This window comes from Anas acuta, chromosome 4 (genome assembly GCF_963932015.1).
Source record: "Anas acuta chromosome 4, bAnaAcu1.1, whole genome shotgun sequence".
In the NCBI taxonomy this organism is placed as follows: Eukaryota; Metazoa; Chordata; class Aves; order Anseriformes; family Anatidae; genus Anas; species Anas acuta.
In genome coordinates this window covers 43,737,214-43,752,916 of record NC_088982.1, presented here as the reverse complement: position 1 = coordinate 43,752,916, position 15,703 = coordinate 43,737,214, and the positions used below count along the sequence as shown (strand labels likewise).

The following is a 15,703-nucleotide window of genomic DNA, read 5'->3' as shown; positions in this document are numbered from 1 at the left end:
GGAAAGACTATACATCAGTTCAAAGGCTACATTATTCAAAAAAATACAACCATAAAAAAGGTAATAAGATTACATTCTCACACTTCATGGCTAGTAAGGTGCATTAAGCTGCTCAGATATTCATAACTTACTGTGACATTTGGGAAGATTACATTTTGCTGTGCACAGCCATTACTGCAGCTCAGATAATAACTAGCCAATGCATGGACCTGGATTATGATCCCTGTCATTGGAAACAAATTTGTGTTTTGAAGGTTGATCAGTTTCAAATCACCATTAGAAAGGGTTAATATGACATACTGTGGTGTGTGTGTGCTTATGTGTATCTAATGGGTATGCATACATATAGTACATCAACCGCACGGTGTCTTCAGTATATTGCTTTCTCCATCATTTTTTTCCTCCTCGTTTTCCCTTAAAGGAACTGTTAAAATAGTAATTATTTCTACCATAGCAGATTATTGCTAGAATGGACTTGCTGAAATGCTTATTTTTGCAGATTAGATTGGAAACCTAATTTGACAGCTTCCTGGATGGGTGGTTACCGATAATAGTGTATCTAGCCAAAAATGAAAGATTGGTGGTGTAGACTATAGGGTTGAAGGTAAGGTCACCTCTAGTAGTCGTATAGGGTTTGGGAGTGATAATTGATGGTTGGATGGTTAGTTAAAACCAAGTGCATAAAGAGTTGAATTTCTTGTCCAGAATTAGCAGGTGTTTTTTGGCTTGAATTCAACTTTGAGCTGTTCTGTTTGCACACACAGCGCAGTGTTTGCTTTGTTTCTCAACTTGATGGTGACAAAGACTGGCTTCTTGAGGAATACCCTAGTTTTGTAGAGGGTGATACATCGAATGTAAAACAAAGCATAACTTGTATTTTGTTTTCCAACATTTTGTTTAGCTTTTGAAGGGTTGTGTACCTTTTTCTTGGCATCTGTTTTATAATACTTCTGCATAAATCCAGCAGTTACCTGAATTAATCAATGCTCAGCATTTTCACTTACTCTTTAATTCTACCTTACAGTGCTCTTTCTTGAGGTAGGCCTCTGCTCCATCTTAAGGAAGGGGAAAACAGGCTTGGGGATAATGACGTGATAGATTTGTTTGAGTGAGTTGACAGGGAGAGTTGATATAGAGAAGCTGGGAATATAATTTAAGTCTCCCTGTTCGCTTCCTGCGATTTCCCTAGATATTAAGGAAACATCTGATAGTAAATTGCATAATTACTTTTCATGACCAAGAGAGGAGAAAATGGAAAAGTGTAAATTACTATTTAGAAATTGTTACCATGAGACATTGTCTATTCTGTCATAAAACCAGGAAGTTTTTCTGCTCCTTGTGGTGCTTGGCAGTACTGATTTATGCCCAGAAGACCAAAGATTGCTTCTTCAAAGTGACAAGATTTAGACACTTGAGGAAAATGTATGGTAATTTCAGTAGTTAATGAAGAGCATATATTCTGTTTCGTTGAGTAAGTTTATCTTCAGACCCTGCTCAGCTGAGAGAAGGTGTAGGAGCTAATACAGAAGCAACTTACTGTATGTATTTTTGGGGCAGTTTTGACATGGTATGATTTTGGTGAGTGACACTATTGAAGTTGTTCAAGAACAAAGCTTGTGGAAGGAACAATATATGTGGCAGAAATAATGTCTTTTATTAGGTAGACTTGTAGAACTGAGAAGAAGCTGATATTTGAGTCAATCCTACCTGAATTCTTATTTGTAGGTTGTTATGTCATAAGCAAGTATGGCACATTTTAAAGTTTAATATAGTTCCAATGTCCAAGAAAAGTTATAGAAATGTGGGGATTGGGGGTAGAGGTTATTTATTTTATTGAGTACAAACCTCAGAATGAAGTAGGTTAGTTATTCATTCCCCCATCCCTGTCCCTTTCCTGGCACATGCGATTAGTTACTAGGTGCATGTTTAAACAAAGCCTGCATCGAGGAGACCTGAAATAGTACAGGATTTAAGCATGTGGGCATAATCAGTGGCTTCAAACAGTGCTGCAGTTTCACTTTCGTCCAAGTAGAGCAAGCTTTTACTTCCTTTTCATACCTGTGACTGCTAATGAAATTGGCAGTTAATACTTTACCAGCCTTATTCAGTATCTCAAGAATGACTCTTCAACATTTGTAAGCAGCATGTCCTTTGGGCTAGAATTGCCTTATTTGTGGAGTATTAAGCACATATACTTTTACGGCCACTCCAGGCCATTTAAGGTATCTTAGCTGACCTTGCTCTCTCACCTGCCTTGGAACCTTCCATTGATCTGTTCACTTCACAGCTGTGTGGGGCAGTTCCAGACATCCATATCTTCAACTACCCAAAAGTTCTTTTGCAGCAATTGTCTGGTAGTCGCTTACACCTTTGTTAGATCTTGAAATGGAAGTTGATAGATTGACGTTGATCTCATTTTGCTTTTTAGCTTGTTTGATAGTTTTCTCCTTGCAGATGGAATAACTGCAAGAAGCTAATAATAGGATATTTAAGTGTGGAATGGTGTTTTGATATATATATATTTTTAATCTTTTGTCTGAAAGCTTGTTGGGAGCGATTTTGACTTGGAAATGAACTTTATTATTCAAGAAAAAGATGGCATTACCTGCATGGTAGAATTGTTGGATAAATGCAACGTCACCTGCCAGGCCGAGGTGTGGAGCATGTTCACAGCAATCCTGAAGAAAAGTATACGCAATCTACAAGCATGCACGGAAGTGGGGCTGGTTGAACAAGTACTCAAGAGGATTGATAGAGCTGACAACATGATTGCAGGTACAGCTTCACCTAGTATATGAGTCAAATTGCGTTCCTTTTACGTAAAATCTCATGGCAACACTTACTTATTAATGAAGTGATAGAAATTTGACACTGCATTTTATTAAGTATTATTATATTGTTCTCCTTTCAGATCTCTTAGTGGATATGCTGGGTGTGTTGGCTAGCTATAACTTGACGGTTCGAGAGCTCAAGTTATTCTTCAGCAAACTTCAAGGAGAAAAAGGGAGATGGGTAAAAGAAAACAAACCTAAAACCATTTTTGTAGTGTTATTGGTGTTTTTTTTGTAATGTTTCCAACTTAAAAGACTGTTTGATAACCTTAAAATACGTATTTTTAAAATATACCAGGAAATAAAGGATGCCTGCTGCTGTTGCATCAATGGAATCTTTTTTTACTTGAAAGCAATTAATGTATGTAGAGTAGAACAGTGATGAAATTAAGTTTAGATTTTGGATATATTGACTGGATTGGTCTTCTTGAACACCTGGGAATAATATAGCAATACTAAGCATGTGTTTTTATGCACATGTTTTTACTTTTATAGCTCCAGTTATGTGAAATTGAAGGAAAAAAATATTTTTTTAATATAAAAGAAAAAAATAAATTGCATACATATGCACATTAATGTGTTCTTATTTTCACGTTGTTTTTATTTACCTGAAGACTGGAAAGTTTTACTTAGTCAGCAACATGAGAATTTATATCAAAAATTAAAATGAAGGAAGTAAGTGCTAGCTGAAAACTCATAGTTTTGTGTGATCTAGAAAGGAAGAAGAGGGTCTACTATTACTTTTGAGAGCCTTATTCCCTAAAGATTCTTTTCTTGTGGAGACCACCAGATATGTTTCCTTTAGCCCCCAAATTGTTGTTTTGCTGGAATTTTAACAGTGGTTTACCTTCTTGGACTTTTAATTCCACTCCTGTTATCTCTAAATACCTTGCCTAGTGTAGGCAAAAGGCAGCTCAGTGTTTTTGTTGCCTTCAAATAATTAAAATATATTTAATATAAAAGCCTGGATGCACAAACAACAGATTTTAAAAGGAGCTCTTGAAACAACTAGTTCACATAAAATACTCTACATAGGGTTTAAATTTAATAATTGAAAGTACAGATTATATTTAACTGTAGCTGAATTAAAGTTGTCTTTGTAACATTAACTTTTTCATTTCCTGGCTCTCTGCTATTTGCATTTAATTTCCCTTTCTTTATTAAAGACTAAATATAGAGGAAGGGAAGAGAAAAGTAGTTGCATTGCTATGGAGTTGCACAACTCCATAAATCTTAAAATCAGCAGTGCTGTAAAGATACAAAGTATTTGGCTACAACACAAATTACCTGGTTGAATTCTATGGTGCTGAGGACATCTAAACAGATCTCAGTGGTTCCTCCTCAATTTTTTAATTCAGATTTATGAAGCAGTTTATCTGACTATAATTTTGGTACATTTGAGATACTTGTAATGGATCATGCAGTGCTTTATTTTCAGAGTGGCTGCTTACAAGAAGGGAAAAAGGGCGCTCAGAAAAAGATCAGAAAAGTAAAATTGTAGTTTGGAAATAGATCTACTGGAAAGCTAGGGTGTGGTAAAAGAAAACACAGAAGTATTCTGCCAGTTTGACCACTATTTGCTGGATTTCTTTTGTTAACTCATATTTGGAGTTTATAATTGCTGAGTATTGCAACAACATTAATGCAGAATTAGGGTTTTGGTGGGGAAGCATTAAGTATTCACACTAACTGAGCATTCAGTTTAGGTGCTTGAGACTTAAATCTGTCCATGAATTTATATGAAGGGATATAGCTAACTACAGTCTCTTAAATCTGGTATGTCACTGTAATCCTGATGAAAATAAACCTGCCTGCTGATTTCTCCCTTCTCCCTTTTGCGAGGTTTTCCACATCTCTCCTGTGCTGGCACAGGTTTCCTGCAACCATAATCTAAGGCTGGTTTGAGAATTGCTTTTTTTTTTTTTTTTTTTTTAACCCAACTAGTTTCCATCTGGATCAGTTAATTGACTTTGGCTCACTGCCAATCCACCCAAACAGTAATGCTGACGGGCATCAGCAGGCAGAGGTAGTACCCAACATTCAGGGTCATTTTAGCCTATGCTGGATGACAGTGGCTATGGACTTCAAGTCCTTAATTTAGTTATGCAATTAAATACATTTCAGTGCACCTACTGTGTACTGTGTGAAGGAATCCATGACTCTCTCTTAATGTTGTTTATTGAAAATGCTAAATGTTGTAGCAGAGTATTATTTAACCACGAGCAAAGCTTTAAAATGTGTATTTCTTTTTGTGTGTGTATAGTCTTATTGGTGTGTTTCATTTATTTACAAATGTAATAATTCTTTTTGTCAGCCACCACACGCTGGGAAGTTGTTGTCTGTGTTAAAACACATGCCTCAGAAATACGGACCTGATGCCTTCTTCAACTTTCCAGGAAAAAGCGCTGCAGTATGTAGATATTTGAAGTACTTTTTTTTTCATTTGTTTTTCTGTTACTAACATTGGTTGTTTATATTCCTGTCCTTCTTTTGGCTCATCCCTCTTTGTCATAAAGGTAGACTCAACAGAACTTTTTTTCTCTGCCTGACACCTACTTCATACTGAACTAAATGATGCTTATAACTATATATGCACTTATAAGTGCATTATAACTATATGTTATTATATATATATATAACTATAATATATGTTATAGTGCATATATATAGTATACTTATAGTTATATACTTATATACTATATATACTTATAGTTACTTATAGTGCATATATAACTATATATGCACTTATAAGTGCATTTTCACTATGGAAGGATAAATAGTGTTACATAAAGAATAGATACAGATGAGTTTTTTTCACCTGCCTTGAGTAGTTCAGTTATATCTTGTTGCAAGGAGAATCTGGGGAACCTGCTTGCTTATTGATATGTTTCTGTGGTAATGGTGCTTGTGTTAGTATCCAGTATGTGTGGGGAATGCCTTACGTCTAGGAACTTTCACTAGTGAAGCCACAGAAAAATATGGCCATACTTGTGCCATTTGTTATTTTTCTAGCAATCAGATAACGTGAATTATGTGCTGTGCATAATAATTCTCTGAGAAGATGTGGGTCTTAGATATGTAGAGGTTGAATACTACTGAAAGATGGCACTTCGTATATTTCACATAAAATGGAATTTGGCAATTGACATGTTTCTGTTTGTTTTGGCTGTTAATGTACTATTCTTGCATTTAATTTCTGATAATTTTATTAAATGCCTGAACTATATTGGGGTGCTTCAATAACTCCAATGTCAATATTGTCATTTATTTTTAAATCAAGAAGTCTTAGATAATAAGTATTGAATAAAATACTCCAAAATCCATTGTGTTTTAAATGAAATAATAGTACTACCAGTTCCCAAAAGTTGGCCTCAAAAACATGCAATTTGATTAATTAGCTGGTATGTAGTGAAGGATTTATCGCATTTTATTTGGTCAAGGATAGCCGAATGGAGCATGGGAGTTTGATGACACTCAAGTTCTTTGTTTTTTGCTCATTGGCATTGATTATCTGGACAGCATCTTTGATCAGAGTTTATGGCAGTCTTAGTTGTAGTGTGTGTTGCAAGAAAGTTGATGGTAATGTTAAAGAAAAAATGCACAATAAAGCTTAACTGTTTGAAACAAAGGGCCCAGCTATGCAGTTTACAACTTGGGAGCTTTTAAGCTACTGTTTATACAGTGCTTGATATCGGGATTTTGGCTGGGGATCGTATCACCTTTCTTTTAAGGAAATTTATAGGACTCTCACATTCTAACTGGAAGGCTGTCTGGATGTGAATTTCAAGGAAGAAAAGAATCTGTTGATAAATACATTCTTATATAAAATCATAAATGCTTCTCTTTTTTTTTCTTGCCAACTTCTTTTCATAATTAATTATTTTCCTGACTGCCAACGCTATGTGAAAAATAAGTTCATAAATCTGTTTATTCTGATAGGCTACCACAAAAACAAATCTTGAATTTACATTTTGAGGAGTATTTATGTTGTAATGATTCCACTGAAGCATTTAAATTTTAAAGCATGGTTACTATTGATAGTCTTACTTGAGATATAATGACCAATTTTTAAATATTTAAATTAATTCGATATTTAACAATGGAGTACAAAGAATGGTGTACAGAAAAAGTATGGAAGTTAGGCCAGATTTTTTTTTGGTTAGAGAAACAGTACGCACTCATCATGTACACATCTGTAGTGCATGTCTTAAACTGTGTATTCTTTGTATCATGATGTTCATCATTCTACATGAATAACTTTACTTTTTTTAGGCTATTGCCTTACCTCCTATAGCCAAGTGGCCCTACCAGAATGGATTTACTTTTCACACGTGGTTAAGAATGGATCCTGTAAATAATATAAATGTGGACAAGGATAAGCCTTACTTATATTGGTGCGTATTAACAGAAAACCATATTTCTGATATCCAATTATTACTATTTGTTCAATGATTTCTATTTACATCTATGTACAATGCTAACTTCGTTCTTATTTGATAGTTTTCGAACAAACAAAGGACTTGGCTATTCTGCTCACTTTGTTGGAGGCTGCTTGATTGTAACATCCATCAAATCAAAGGGAAAAGGTTTTCAGCATTGTGTAAAATTTGATTTCAAGCCACAAAAGGTGAGTAAAAAATAGTAAAATCTTTCAAAAAGGTTTAATGAATTACAAAAATGTGCGTGTGTTTACATGTGTGTAACTAGGAGTTTAACTAGGTACATGCGTAACTAGGTGTTATATTTGTAGAATATATCTTTAAAAAGGTATCCTAGAGGGACTGGTGTTTCTATTTATTAGGTTTGCCCCTCTGCAGAAGAATATTTACGCTGGAATGAGCAAAATGATTTTTTGTTCTGAATTCATATTTCTTTTAAATTTTACTTAAGATACGTGTAAGGAAAAGCTAGAAAATAGAGTTTACAAGAGGTTTTATGAATTTTTGAAGCTTGCCTGATTTCTCTGATAACTCTATTTTTGTGTGTATTTTATACTGTGTTTCATCCCGTCTCCAGCCTTTCTCTTCTTTTCCACAAGTATTTTGCTAAGGCTCATCTTTAGGTCATTGCTTGACACTCAGTGTGGACAAATGCAGTGTTATTTTAGAAAGAATGTTTACTAATCCATATATAGGTTTCCTTATCAAACCAGGGCAATTACTAGGAGTTGCTCTTTTTACAGTTTGGAAAACAACAGATTCATTGAATTAATCTGTTACATTTCATGTTCATTGAAATTGTCCAGAACATACTCTCCTTACATTTGGAACTTTTCTCTGTCAATCAAATGTAGGAACTTACATGTGAGTTGATTCTATTGTTAATGTTCAAGACCTGCTGGTCTATTAAGCAGTATTATGCTCTGTTTAGAATGTTTTCCTTTTCAGTTAGAAATTCTCCTAATGTTTCTGGAGCAACTGGTGTAAACATTTTGTGTGGGACAGCAGGCCTCCTCAGGAATTTCTTATCAGTAATCCCTTGCTGTAAATATGGATTCTGTTTGTGACAATTTGACATGTACAGCCTTTGAAAGTCTAAAGTCTGGAGCCATCCTTGCTCTTTGGAATGACAACATTTACAGTAGTCCATCATTCTAAGCGTAACCCAACTTAGAACTTACTTACACAGTGGTTTCAGTATAAATGTTTCTATGTTGTCGTGATTTTCTTTTTTTTGAGTTTTATGCCATAAATATCTTTTAAGCTTTTAATCTGTGTCTACTTTTTGTGGAAAAATAGGTTATCCTTTGATAGAGCTGTGCAGGAAAACTCACCAATGATGTGTTTTTGACTTAAAAAACTTTCAATCTTAATTTAATTCAAAGAAACTGTTGAATGTGTAGTGTGCTCCACTTGATTGAGCTACATTAAGTGTCTATAGAAGTTTATCAATTACTTTCTTGTTGTTCAGTGGTATATGGTTACTATTGTGCACATCTATAACCGCTGGAAGAATAGTGAACTTCGATGTTATGTGAATGGGGAGCTGGCATCCTACGGAGAAATAACATGGTTTGTCAACACCAGTGATGTAAGTATTACCAGTATCTGTAGTTGATCATTTTGATGGATTAAATAGTTGTCCTTTACTGTATTATTTCGCTCTTTAATTAAACCTCCCCTATTTTACACATTAAAAAAAAAAAAATTAAAATCAGTAGTAACTCTTTGGTAAAGGAGTAGATTCTGCTTATACATCTAAAAACTTATTATTTGTTTCTGCTAAGACCTCAAAAGATTTTTTTTAATATAAAAATGATAACCTATATTATTTTCACAATTTACTTGTGTAGCTAAATTTAAACCGTATTTCCTTTTCAGACGTTTGACAAATGTTTCCTGGGCTCTTCAGAAACAGCAGATGCCAATCGAGTGTTCTGTGGACAAATGACGTCTGTTTACCTTTTCAGTGAGGCTCTCAATGCTGCTCAGATCTTCGCCATTTATCAGCTTGGTCTGGGATATAAGGTAGTGTGGAATTGACTGTCAAGCTCCCAAAGTTTAATTCTGATAATGTTCCTTATGGTAGATTTTAAGAATGTTGTGACACTTCCATGTGCCTCTGAAAATATTCTTACCACTTGATCTTTTTATTAAATTGTTCTGTAAGCTCTCTCTGTAAGTTCTCACAAACTACAAGTGTACATTAACCCAATTATTTAATTGGGTTCTTGTTTACATCTCAAAACTTCTGTGTTGGTGGTTGGGAGAGGGATAACAACACCTTCCTCTGGCTAGATTAACTTCCTTATTGAGGCTGAAAACTAGATCAAGTATTATGTATTTGTTTTAGGAAAGTAGAATTGTAGTTGATTTTGCTAGTCAGTTTTCCTTAATGTGTGAAGTTAGTGCTGAGGATTAGTTTTGTTGCAATGATTTATTATTTGTTTTGTCACAGCCCTGAGGGGTACTAATTGAAGACTTATTCCCCAACAGCTGTACAAACATACGCTGAAAAGATGGTTCCTATTCTGTCTGTTCCTCAATTATTAGTTCCTTCTGAGTGAACATTGTTGACTGTCATTCTGTTTCTTAGCTAATGTATTTCTTTTACATTATCTACCATTTCAGCAATGTCACTCCTCAGGGGTCAAAAAAGAAATCTTGCAGTTCTAATTCTGTAAAATTGATTAAGAAACAATATTTTCTGTTAATAATTGCATTCAAAACTGTATTTTCAATGTATATGATCTAATTTTTCTTCCTTTTCTCTTCTTCAACCCTGCTTCTCATTCCAGGGAACATTTAAATTCAAGGCAGAAAGTGATCTCTTCCTTGATGAACATCACAAATTGTTGCTGTATGATGGCAAACTCTCCAGTGCTATTGCTTTTATGTACAATCCAAGGGCTACTGATGCACAGCTCTGTCTAGAGTCATCCCCTAAGGATAACCCTTCAATTTTTGTTCATTCACCACATGCACTCATGCTGCAGGTATATAAACATTTTCATAGATTTGGAGGATATAGATGATTTCTCTTTGAAAACCTGAAAATCGAATTTAACAGGGATTTGGATGAGATGGAGAGTAGCTGCTGATACATGTATTTTCTTTTTTTTTCTCTGGGTCATCTCAGTTCTTTTCCTCTTGCAGTTCCTAACACAGCTGAGCACTTTACTACCTCAATTTCCAAAGCGATGTGGGTGGTGAGGAGTCAATATTAGTTGCTGAAATTACCAAGCCTGTGTCAGGCCACGTGACTCTTTTCTGTGACCGTTATCTGAATTACAACATCTGTGTTAACTGCAGTCAGGAAAATAACTCATTTTCTCTCATCTTCCCTTTATTTCATAATTCTATTTCAGTTTGTAATGTTGTATGTATAGTCAGATGGACCTTTACCACGCTGGTGTGTGGACGTAGCATCTGCTTCTTGAATTAATATGGATGCACATCAGTTCTAAGAAAAGGTTTCTTACATGAAGGTTACAGCCTAAAAAATCTTAGTATTACTAAGAGACTGTGTTAACCTGTCAGAAACATTCTTCTTCCTAATTTGTCACACACTTTTGGTCCTCTGCAAATATTGCCTATCTCCAGCCCTTTGCCCTGTTGATATGATATTCTTTTCTTCCCTATGCTTTGAACGCATCATTCTTTTCATGTGCTAGAAGCATTTTCTAGAGTTTCTGTATTATTAAATGCTTGTTTTAGAGTTTGAAAGCTACCTCCTATGTATTCATCTGAGTATCTACAGTGCAGATTCTCTAAAGCCAGACTGGGCATTTAGGGTGGCTGTAGCTGTATGTCTTTTTTTGGCAATAGTACAGTTTTTATACTGAAGAAATTTTGAACTATTTCTAACAAACTTTTAAAGATGTCTCTTTGAGAAACTGTTATTATTTCTTTTCTGTCAGGATGTGAAAGCAGTCTTAACACATTCTATCCAAAGTGCCCTGCACTCTATTGGGGGAGTGCAGGTACTTTTCCCTCTCTTTGCACAATTGGACTACAGGCAATATTCATCAGACCACGTAGACACAACTGTTTGGTGAGTGTGTTGTAGTTACTGTGTTCTGTTCTTTGTTTCTTTTTTTATGTGTATGAAATTACCTCTTGCTCTAATAAGCAGCATTGTAGTTCAAATTCACTTGTGGAATAATTAGTTCTGTCTAAAAACAAAAAGATACTGTTGTTCTTCAGCATATAGTGAAGTATGTTTATTTTGTACTGAATTTTCTTTGACAGTTCATACAATCAAAAGGCACTCATTTTCTACCTCACATTTTGTTGTGTAACAGAATTATGGACAACTCTTTCTGAGCTTATTCTTGTCACAGAGAAAATCCATTGGGGAGGGCTTCTGGAGAAAGCCCTGAAAAGATGAAATTTTCAGTTATATTTCGTTGTTGCTTGGATTTTTTTTTTTTTGTCTTCAGACATTATGGAAAATGGATCTTCAAAGCAGAACAGAAGAATGAAAACGTATCTGTTTTCAGCTCACTTGTTAACACTCTTGAAATAGTATTTTGATATTTGAAGTAAAACCTAAAACAGTCTAGAGCTGTCATTTTTCTTTCCTCTACTACTCATTATTACTGCTGAGCTTTAGGAGTGTATAAATCTTTTGGCTTTTCCTCTGGTTTCAACACTGTTTCCACTCAGTCCAACTTCTGAACAGGCACAGAAACTGGTGTAGTTCCTCAGAGTAGTACTAAAGCAAAGGAATTGCTTTTTACAATCATGGTTTATTTGTTCTGTTTCATTGCAATTGTAGTTTGATGGCTGTTGAAAGATAATCTACATCCATACTATTGTGAAGAGGGAGTGGTTACAATGTTCCTTCAGCCCATTTTGTACATTTCAAGACCTCTTCTGAGATGGCTCAGTCTTGTACATCTATGTGATGAGTCGAGGATTTGATCCAGATGCCAAGTAACCCATCAAGAAAGGGTTTTTCAGCTGGCTGGTGTGAAAATACTTGCTCATTGGGAAGCGAAGCAGTAGCAAGTGGAATAGCATTTGTCTCTGATCTTGCAGAATTCTGTAACTGAAACATGAAGCAGAGAGAACCACACACAATGTTGCTTTTCTGCAAGAACATGTTTTTAGAAGAATTTTGCTATAATCTCAGAGTCCAAAATTTCAAGTTAGAAATGCATTAATTAATAGCAAGAAATTAGAGCTATCTAAATTTAATCTTTGGTTTTAGAAATTCTGATCTAAGCACTAGTTTAATGTGTTACTTTTATTTCTGATCTTTGTGTTGGAAGATTTAATTTGAAAATACCTTTTGTCTCATTGTGGTAACACTTACCTAAAATACTATATTTTTCAGTTCTACGTTATTGGCTTTTATCATGGAGTTATTGAAGAACTCCATTGCTATGCAAGAACAGATGCTTTCCTGTAAGGGCTTCCTTGTGATAGGATATAGTCTGGAAAAGGTAAAGCAATATTTTTTTTATGTCTCGCATTAATGTTGTGGGTTTTGGGGGCAGAAATAATCTTCCTAGAGTGTTGCAGGGTTCTTTCTTAAGCAGGTTTTCTTTTACAGTCTTCCAAAGCCCATGTTACACGAGCTGTACTGGAGTTATGCCTTGCCTTTTCAAAATACCTGAGCAACTTACAAAATGGGGTGCCCTTGCTGAAACAGCTGTGCGATCATATTCTCCTTAATCCTGCAATATGGATTCATATCCCAGCACAGGTAAAATTGTTTATTCTTATGAATAAGGTACCTTTTGATATATCTATTTGGAAGTTTTGAGATTAAGGCTTGCCTGCCACTGTTAAAGATCCTGGCTCCCAGCAGAAATTACATAGAAACTGTTGCCAGGCTACTTTTCTGCATATAGTGGTCAAGTGTTGCAAACTCCCAAAACATTCAGGCAGTTCGGAAACCTGCAGCACTCAGCAGAGCACAGTGTGGTGACTTCTGGGGTTCCTGTCCCAGTCAGCATTCGAATGGATTAATAGGCAAACCCCAGCAATTTTTAAGAGAAACCATGATGGGTGTCTAATTTGAAGTCTTTGTTTAAATTGATGTTGTCCCTGAAGAGTTCTTCTGTTTTAGTGAATCTGTGCTCTTTGTGTGTGAACTGCTTGGATGGGAGCTTTTCAGTTAATTCTACTTTAAAAAGTAGTTTCAAGTTTAAAAGTAAGTTTCAAATCTTTCTGGATATAGTGTATATACATGGGAATAACTAATGGAAAACCTTGTGTAGGTTATTGGTTTTTCAGGAAGAAATTGTAGGATTACTCATGGCTTGGAATTTACTATATTTAAGTCTATCTCTTTTTTTAAGATCTTTAAAAGGTGTATTTTGATGTAGTACAGCATTTTCAGTCCTTTATTCTTGGAGAGGACTTAAAGCCCTCACACTTTTTAAGGAATTTTGCTTTGCTTTTTAAACAGATCATTTCCAAGTTTTATGTTAATCCTCTGTCAAACTTCAAAAAAAACACGAAATGTGGTTATACAAAACAGTCATTCATTTCAGGTGCTGAACTATTATCAAGAATCAACACCGTGGCATAAATATTACTGATAGCTTACAAAAGAATTATTTCATCTCTGCAAATAATTGTACTGGACATTTCATTTGTCTTTTCTTTTTTTATGTTGCTCTACAAAATATAACATTTTATTAGTATCTTGAAATTTCTGGTAGCTAAGTGTTCTGGTAGCTATTGTTGTTCTAACTGCAGACATATGAAACAATTGGTGAGTTCATCAGTGAAGGAGGATAGGAGAGTACATATTTTCTTTCAACATGTGAGCCAGCAACATGCCTATAAGGCCAAGGTAGCCAACAAGATCCTGGGCTTCATTAGGTGGAGTGTACCCAGCAGGTTGAGGGAAGTAGTCTTGCCCCTCTACTCAACATTTGTATGACACACCTGGGCTGCTACATCCAGTTCTGAGCTCTCCGCAGTATAAGGGAGACATAAACATGTTGGAGCAGGGCCAGCAGCAGGCGGAGGAGATTAAGGGACTGGAGCATCTGACACATGAGGAGAGGCTGAGAGAGCCGAGACTATTCAACCTGGATAAAAGAAGGCTCAGGCAGGATCATCTTGTTGTGCCTAAATACTTAATGGGGGAGGGAAGACAAATCTAGATTCTTTGTGGAAGCCATTGAAAAGGAGGAGAGGCAATGGGCACAAATTTAAAGACAAGAAATTCAATGTAAACATAAGAAACAACTTTCTTACTCTGAGGATGAGCAGACTGGAGCAAGTTGCTCAGAGAGGTTGTGGAGTGTCCATCTCTGAACGTTTTCAAACCCAGCTGGGCACAGTCCTGAGCAGTTTGGTATAGTTGACCCTATTCTGATCAGGGAGTTTGGATGATCTCCAGAGGTGCCTTCCAACCTCACCTGTCTGTTACTGTGTGAATGTTGGGCTTTCATGTTCTTTTAAGTGTGCACCACCTTTAAAAAAACAAACAACAACAAAACGCACAACAATCTATAGTTTTAGAAATAAAATCATTTTTTTCAACAGTTAGTAAGAGCTTTCAGAGTTTTTGTGACTATGCTGAGAAATTCTATTCCTTTAAGAAATTTTAATATATGAAATTTAAGAATGCAGTTGCTTGATATGTTCTAATTTTCCTTCAATGATTTTGAATCTCCTAACTGGGTGTTGTAGGTTCAGCTGATCCTGTATACTTATTTATCTACGGAGTTCATTGGCACTGTTAACATCTATGGTGCAATCCGGAGGGTTGGGACCGTTCTTTTGGTCATGCATACCCTGAAGTATTATTACTGGGTAGTGAATCCTCAGGATCGCAGTGGTATAACTCCCAAGGGCGTAGGTATGTATTAATTTCTACTCTCACAAGCTAATGTGTGTTTTAAGCAGTGCTGTATGCAATGTATAGAGAAGAACTGTAAGTGTTTCAGATACTTTAATGGAATGGGTTTGCTGGGACAGTTCAAGCAGAGTCCATAGGATATTCTTGAAAAAGGTCTTTTTAAGAAACCAGTGAAAACATTTGAGGAAAATAATATACTCTGTGATCAAAGACCCACATGAAATAATTCTTGATGGAAATGATTGTAGAAGTGGTAGGGTTTTAAAAGGGTAGACTTGCACCTGGTTGCAAAGAATATTTTGTAGTATTTAGCATCCTGTAAGTAGCAAAGCTAAATTATTTGCGTATTTTTTTTTAGTGAAAATATGAATTTACTTAATTATTTTTTGAACTGATTTATTGAGCCTAAGGAAAGTATATATGTAGGGTAATCTTATTTAAATTAATAGCTGATTTTCACTAGGCTGGTCTCTATAGAAAATAACTGTTCTTAAACCAAATATTCCTGTGTGCTTATCCTGTATAGGATACATATGCTTGTCTAATCACTTGCATTTGCTACTTGATTTGCTTTTCTCTGATGAATAAGATCATAAAAAATGTGA

General features: G+C 35.4%; 1 protein-coding gene across 3 annotated transcripts in view; it reads left to right on the top strand.

The window, feature by feature from the left end:
• LRBA (LPS responsive beige-like anchor protein) overlaps positions 1-15,703 on the top strand; it is a 391,035-nt gene that overhangs the window by 34,118 nt on the left and 341,214 nt on the right. For all 3 annotated transcript variants that reach the window (XM_068680931.1, XM_068680932.1, XM_068680930.1), the window contains exons 3-14: positions 2,544-2,775; positions 2,912-3,012; positions 5,146-5,241; positions 7,104-7,225; positions 7,332-7,458; positions 8,742-8,861; positions 9,152-9,298; positions 10,069-10,266; positions 11,191-11,324; positions 12,612-12,720; positions 12,831-12,983; positions 14,930-15,098. In XM_068680931.1, coding sequence (XP_068537032.1) covers positions 2,544-2,775; positions 2,912-3,012; positions 5,146-5,241; positions 7,104-7,225; positions 7,332-7,458; positions 8,742-8,861; positions 9,152-9,298; positions 10,069-10,266; positions 11,191-11,324; positions 12,612-12,720; positions 12,831-12,983; positions 14,930-15,098 — 1,708 coding nt within the window. The remainder of the gene's footprint in view (positions 1-2,543; positions 2,776-2,911; positions 3,013-5,145; positions 5,242-7,103; positions 7,226-7,331; positions 7,459-8,741; positions 8,862-9,151; positions 9,299-10,068; positions 10,267-11,190; positions 11,325-12,611; positions 12,721-12,830; positions 12,984-14,929; positions 15,099-15,703) is intronic.